General features: G+C 32.5%; 1 protein-coding gene across 1 annotated transcript in view; it reads left to right on the top strand.

The window, feature by feature from the left end:
• The window catches only part of LOC107708291 (protein unc-13 homolog C-like), a gene marked incomplete at its 5' end in the record, with an annotated part of 108,681 nt that overhangs the window by 85,466 nt on the left and 15,313 nt on the right, over positions 1 to 7,902 (top strand). Inside the window, 2 exons of the mRNA XM_016512479.1 lie at positions 933 to 992; positions 4,920 to 5,000. Coding sequence (XP_016367965.1) covers positions 933 to 992; positions 4,920 to 5,000 — 141 coding nt within the window. The remainder of the gene's footprint in view (positions 1 to 932; positions 993 to 4,919; positions 5,001 to 7,902) is intronic.

Below are 7,902 nucleotides of genomic sequence, written 5' to 3' on the forward strand. Positions count from 1 at the left end.
CACACACACTCACACTCACACACACACACACACACACACACACACACACGAGACGTGTCTCTCTGCATCTGCTCCTAACACAAGCTCATGGAAATGTGAGTGAAGACACAATCACAGATCAGCTCAGGATGGAAAGAAACGTGCTCCTTTTTGAAAAGTGCTGTTTAGCGGTTAAGGTGATCTACAAAGAGGAATAAACATAATTAGGAACACCAGATGTTTCATAGTTTTAAACATATTTATTTATTTATTTATTTATAAAATTCAATATTTTTTATGGAGGGCTCGTATATTTTATTTCATAGCTATAAAATGAAAATGAAATGAATGAATAAAAATGATATAAAATGAAATAAAAATAAAATGTAATGTAATGGAGGCCGTGTGTATTTCACTTTATAGCTAAGATAAAAGAGAATAATGGAGAGCTTAACAGATTTTATTTCATAGATAAAATATTAAATAATGAGATCTTATATATGTATGTATGTATATATATATTATTTCAAAGCTATAAAATAAAACAATGCATAGCTTATATATTTTATTTCATAGATAAAATAAAAATATATACTCTATAATTTAGGGCCTATATATTTGACTTAATAGCTAAAATTTTATTAAATTAAATATTTAGTGTATGGCTTTTATTTTTTATTTCATAGCTATAAAATAAAATATATTTAAGGTAGGCCTTGTATATTTTACTTTATAGTTAAAATAAAATAAAATGATGCAAAGCTTATATATTCCATTTCTAAAATAAAATACATGTATAAAAATAGAGTATTTAATCAAAGCCATATACAGTATATATATATATATATATTTTTTTTTTTCAATGTTGTCACAATGGCCGTTATTGTTTTTGGAAAATACTATTCCAGTTAGTGACATGAACAAACAAAATGTTTTGTGCTTTTGTTTAACAGCAAGGGGCTCAGATGATTTTCAGCGCTGCCAAGGACCTCGGCCAGCTCTCCAAACTCAAGGTGAGGACTTGGTTTTCCAATCTATGCTAAAGAAAACGTTATAACTTTCATTTAAAAGGGATAGTTGACCCATAAAATAAAAATTGTGTTGTTATAACTCCAAAAAAGGTTGTTCAAAATCGTCCCAGCTAACAGGGAACATGCTCAGAGTGATTGGACAAGGTTCTCTGAAAGTTATGAACAAACATTCTGGTAACGTTTATAAAACGTCTATTCAAAGTTATCTGGTTATCTTTAATAACATCCTTAAAACATAAGCACAAACGTTTTTTTTATACATCGTTTATGGAACTTTTTTTCCAGAAACGTTTTAGTTGCATTTAATCAAAATGTAAATATTTTTAAATTTTTAAACCATTTTTAAAAAAATATGTTACTACTGTTTCAGAACGTTCAGAGAACATTCAAAAGTAAAATTTGCAAAATGATACAATGAATTGTCCCATTAATGTTCACATAACCAAGAAAAGACGTTTCGGATGATCACGTTCAGAGAACCTCCAGAAATAATGTTTTCATAACTTAACAGGAACGTTAGCAACAAGTAAACATTTTTATTAGCTTGTTTTTTTTAAATTATACAAAATGAGCTTTTGCAAAAAGCAAAAACATTCTCAAAACATTTGCACAAAAACATGATTTATACATCGTTCAGGGAGCTTTTTTCTGAAACGTTTCAATTGGACGTTCATCTACCATTGATTTTTGAATGCTACTATGTTCAGAGAATATTCAAAAGTTCTCATAATGTTTGCAAAATGATAAAAGAGAAATGTTTCTTTAACGTTCAGAAAACATCCAGAAATAACGTTTTCATAACTTAATGGGAACATTAGCAAAACATTCTTAGAACATTTTATTAACTGTTTTTTGACAGTATACAAGTATGTGGGTGTGTAGATTTAAATTTTTGCACGAACTGTTGCTTTAATAATGTTAATAGAACATTCATTCCGAGTTATCTGGCCTTTAGTAACATTCTCAAAAATGTCATTTATACATTGTTCATGACACGTTTTTTTGTTCTGAAACGTTTTAATTGGATGTTTTGCTACCATTTATTTTTTTTTAAATGGTACTGTTGCTATGTTCAGAGAACATTCAAATGTAACATTTCCATAATGTTTGCAAAATGATAAAACGGAATGTTCCCTTAATGTTCACATAACCAAGAAAAGACGTTTGTAAAACATTCAGATCAAAATGATCAGAGAACACTGAGAAATAACATTTTCATAACATTGTAAGTCGCTTTGGATAAAAGCATCTTCTACATGAATAAATGTAAATGTGTGTGCGTGCGTGTGTGTGTGTGTGTGTGTGTGTGTGTGTGTGTGTGTGTGATTGTGTTTGTGTGTGTGTGTGTGTGTGTGTGTGTTTGTTTTTTGCATGAACTTTAAGCAATGGCTTTCATGTGTTTGGACATGAGCCCAAAATAGGAGGTAATTGGTTTAATAATCAAACCTGTGAATACAAATATGTGCATCAGATTGCAGACGTTAACAAGGCATGTTCAGCTTAAAGTGGCAGGATTTTGTCAGATCTGGAAGGCATCGCTCCTCGTGGAGCTCAGAGGACTCGGAGCAGCACTAGATATCCACTATCCTCACAAATTACAGCAGCGCTTTCATGTAGCTCCCGTTTAGCTGCAAAAACTCTTTCTGGCTTATGCTAAGGCTTTACAGCTGTCCGTCAAACGCTGCCCGTTTGCATCATTACGGTCTCTCTGGAAAACTTCCCTGCTTCTGCTGGTGTAATTATATGTGCCCCGCTGAGGAGTTTAAGTCCAGAGGAGGATCTGAGCAGGTGTGAGAGAGATGGAGGGCTTCTCGTCATTATGTCTCCACAGTCCAGCGGTGGAGACACTCCATCTCATTTGTACCTCTCTCTGTACTGTAACCCTAACCCTAACCCTAACTCTCTGTATTTATTTCTGTGATGCGCAGCTGTATTTTCAGCATCATTACTCCAGTCTTCAGTGTCACATGAACATCAGAAATCATTCTAATATGCTGATTTGCTGCTCAAGAAACATTTCTGATTATTATCAATGTTGAAAACAGTCGTGCTGCACAATATTTTTGTGGAAACTGTGATACATTTTGTTTTTCAGGATTCACAGGTGAACAGAAAGTTCAAAAGAACAGCATTTATTTGAAATAGAAATCTTTTGTAACATTATAAACGTCTTTACTGTCGCTTTTGATCGATTTAAAGCATCCTTGATGAATAAAAGTATTAATTTCTTTAAAAAAAAATTATCTAAACATTCAGAAATCAAGATTCATTTACTTGAGAAGCAAAATTAGTTAAGATATTAAGTACAAAATGTCTAAATTAAGTGAATTTAAGACTAAAGCAAGAAAAAAAAATCTGACAGTGGGGTTAGAAAAATAATTTAAAAAGAAAACGATTATTTTTCTGACCCCACTGGCAAATATTTATTCTTGTTTCAAGTAAAAACACTTCATTTTGATAATCTTTTCAAAACAATTTTGCTTCTGAAATAAATGTATCTTGATTCAAGAATGTTTAAACATTTGTACTGAAAATCAAGACAAAAATTCCAAAATATAAGTTCTATTGATTACTGCATCTTATGTAGCTGCTGAGGTGGTGGGTTTTTTTATTATTGCACTGTGCATCCAGTGAGGTTTTATGAAAGTGCAGTAAGATTTAACACACGCTGAGTTCTGAAATGTGCATTCGGTGTGTTTGTGTTTGTTCTGGAGTGCAGCGAGTCTAAATGTGTTCTGACCTGAACAGCTGATCAATACACTAAAGGTGTGAGCGCGTCTCTGAAGCTGGGAGAAGTCAGTGGACAGAATCAGCTCTTGCTCTTGCAACACTGACTCGCACGCCGCTCTCTTATCACTCTCGGGCTTATTTATATTAAACTTTGCACCGCCATTGACCTGTAAGATTAAATGAAATTGCTCCTAGAAAACCCTGCTGACCTCTGAATGTTGTATGCATGCAAAGCTCACATTAAAAGACTAACGCACACTGGCCATCCTTATAAATCCTGAGATTTTGTGTGGGTTTTACCTGAATATCCCACCTAATGTTATGGACAGGGTTCCGGTGTTCAAATAAACTGACCAGAGAAGATGGAGGGAACTTTTGAAAACAGCTGGTATTAAGTCATTTTAGAAAAAAGAGAGAAACAAACTAGGAAACATGTTAAACAAAACTGAGTGCTCACAGCCCTTTTTTTATTTATTTATTTTTATTTAGCAATGAATTGAAATATATAAGACTAGAACAACTAGAACAAAATAAAAATGAAATAATACATTATAATATATTTGCTATTGGCTTTTAATTTTATAGCTAAAATAAATATATACATAAATAATGGAGGGCATGTATATTTTTCTTTACAGCTGAAATAAAATAAAAAACAGCAAACTTGTCAAGCAAATCTAAACTCTCAGAATTATTCTATGCATTGCATTTTATCAAAGTGGTTTAACATAAAGTAGTTTAGCTTGACCAGCTTTGGAAATGGAGGAAAATATATTTTTAATTTTATTTTGTTTTGTTTTATTTTATTTTATCATTTTAGCTATGAAGTAAAATATATACAGTACACCCTTCATAAAAGAAAATATTCCATTTTATTACTAAAACAAAATAAAACATTTTATTGGAGGTCTTATATGTTTTATTTATATAAATATTATTATAGCTAAAATAAAATATAATATGGAGGGCATGCATATTATAATTAGCTCAAATCAAATCAAATAAAAACAGCAAACATGTCTGAACAAGTCATTTTATGCATGGCATTTCATTCAAATTCTTTTACATGAGGTGGTATATATAGTTAGACCCGTGTTGGAAATGAATGTGGGACAAGATTTGAAGTGCATTTTAATGCGGATGTAAAGAGTAATTGACTCTGTCTTTCTCTGTGTTCAGGAGCATGTGATCCGGGAGGAAGCTCGCAGTCTGAGCCCTCGACAATGTGCCGCCATGGATTTAGTGCTTCCCACCATCAAGGTATGGGCTTCTCGCTCTTCTTCTGCTCTGATTCAGGGCTCAGTCGCATGAACTGCTGCATAGACTGGTGCTACAATCAAACACCTGCTTTTAAATTCAGGTGCATAAAAATGTAGCTTAGTTTGGAAAATGAAGACTGGTTATCATTAGGCTTATTTATGTTTTTTAGGTATGCACACAGACTGTTCACTGCTACATATTCCACACATAAAAAGAGACTCAAAATTGCATTATCGTATTCAGTATATGTATTTTGTTCTGTGATTGTGTCCTCAATGCATTGAGTTCCTCTCCAGGCCTCCGGAGGGCGATGCTGTGCATGCAGAAACTCCAGCATTTATGAGCAGCTTCATGCAACTTAAACATACTCCTTTTTTCCAGAAATGCATCAGGTTTAAGTGATGACGTGAATTTTTCCAAATACGAACCACATTGTCTTCGGTTGAAGCATGTGGAATGGAGTCAGATTAGATCTGACCTGGATTCCCTTTACTTACAGTGGAGTGTAGCTGTAGCTGTGGTGTAAAAATGCATGCAGCATCAAAGATATTACTGATTCCGTCGTTCCTCCCTGTTGGGATCGGTCATGGAGTGGGAATTTGGCTCATTGGTATTCTGAGGACTGAACAGCTGCACGCAGAGATGAGCTCAGGATTCTGTGCTCGAGGAGCAAAGCAACGACAGAGAAGATATCTGCTGAGATTAATGAGAATAATAATTAATGTGTGAGTGGGAAGAAAAGAGACACAGACAGATAAAAAGAGGGAGAGGAGAACAATCCCTGTCTGATGTCTTTGTTTTGTCTTTTTAAACATGAATCCATCAATGCACTTCGAAATATATTTTTCTTTTAATATTTTCTATTAAAATATCTAACCATTATTAAAATAAATCAATAATATTGTAAGACTTATATAGAATATAGAATATGATGTATCTTGAATTATTTTTTTCTTAAAACATTGGCAATTTATTTTTAGATAGATATCATTTATTATTTTTGATTGTTTTATTTTTATATATTTATTGATATTTTTTAAAGGGAAAACTCACATATGATGTATCTTGAGTTTTTTTTTTTTTTACAAATTGGCAATTTTTACTTTTTAACCATGTTTTTAGATAGATAGATAGATAGATAGATAGATAGATAGAACGATAGATAGATAGATAGATAGATAGATAGATAGATAGATAGATAGATAGATATGGACAATGCTATACAAATTAATTTTTTTTTATTATTTTTTTATTATTTTATTGTGTTTTATTTTTATATATTTATATTTTATTTAATTATTTAAAGTCAAAGTGAGAGAAAAAAAACTATGATATTTAGATATGCAAAACATTAGAAATGCTAAACAATTGTTGGGTAGACATTCCAGTAGATAAATATTTAGGAGGATAAACACTATTAAAATAAATTAATAATATTATAAGACTTATTTGCTGAGAATACAAGGTATATCTTGAATTAAATTTATTTTTCTTAACACATTAGCACATTTTTACCTTTTTTTGTTTTAAGCATAAATCTCAATATGTTGTTAGACTGATGCATTGGTGCATGTGACTTATAATTAATTAATAAATAAATAATCAAATATTTTTCTGAATGCAAGTCTTATTATCTTATGCAACTTTGCAGATGAATTAATTTATCTAGTTTTATGGATGCTTAGATTTTAGATTGCAAAAATCAGCAATGTATTTTATGTATTCTAACTATTTTTGGCGCCATAAAAATGAATGCCTCTTGATACTGTATGAAGACAATATACAAAAATATAATATTAGTGTGTTGTTGATCATCTGAACTAAATGCAAAATGTATCTGCAAATGACAGATGGAACATCAAATACAACATGAAATAAAAAAAATAATAAAATAAAGCAGGGCCTTCGCCACTGCTCTCAAACACACAATAGAAAAAAGCTCTATATGAATAATGCAGCTGAAATAATGGGCCACCAGAAGATCAAAAAAGCATGCATTTGAAAGCCAGCATATTTCAAGTATTTTCATAACACAAAGACTGATCTGATCAGCACATGAAAGCACATGGAACATATAAACATGATCCTTAATATGTGCACTGAATCTGTTACTCTGATGAGTTTCATAAAAGCTTGTTTATTCTTTATTCTGTATTATTACCAAAGTGATGCTCGTCCTGACCAATCAATACAGCCGACAAACCACATCAGCCATTCATCATCAGCTTAATTAGAGTCCAGCTCACAGCCAGAGGCCTTCATCAGCAGACAATCAGACGCTGCTCACTGGACTTCATCACACTCATAGATAGATAGATGGATGGATGGATGGATGGATGGATAGATAGATAGATAGATAGATAGATAGATAGATAGATAGATAGATAGATGATGGATGGATGGATGGATGGATGGATAGATAGATAGATAGATAGATAGATAGATAGATAGATAGATAGATGATGGATGGATGGATGGATGGATAGATAGAATGATAGAACGATGGATGGATGGATGGATGGAACGATAGATCGATAGAACGATAGATAGAACGATAGATAGATAGATAGATGGATAGGAAGATGATAGATAGATAGATAGATAGATAGATGGATGGATGGATGGATGGATGGATGGAACGATAGATCGATAGAACAATAGATAGAACGATAGATAGATCGATAGAACGATAGATAGAACGATAGATAGATAGATAGATAGATAGATAGATAGATAGATAGATAGATGGATGGATGGAGGATGGATGGATGGATGGATGGATGGATGGATGGATGGATGGATGGATGGATGGATGGATGGATGGATGGATGGATGGATGGATGGATGGATGGATGGATGGATGGATGGATGGATGGATGGATGGATGGATGGATGGATGGAT

Source organism: Sinocyclocheilus rhinocerous, unplaced genomic scaffold, assembly GCF_001515625.1.
Source record: "Sinocyclocheilus rhinocerous isolate Xijiao unplaced genomic scaffold, SAMN03320098_v1.1 scaffold4431, whole genome shotgun sequence".
NCBI classification, from domain to species: Eukaryota; Metazoa; Chordata; class Actinopteri; order Cypriniformes; family Cyprinidae; genus Sinocyclocheilus; species Sinocyclocheilus rhinocerous.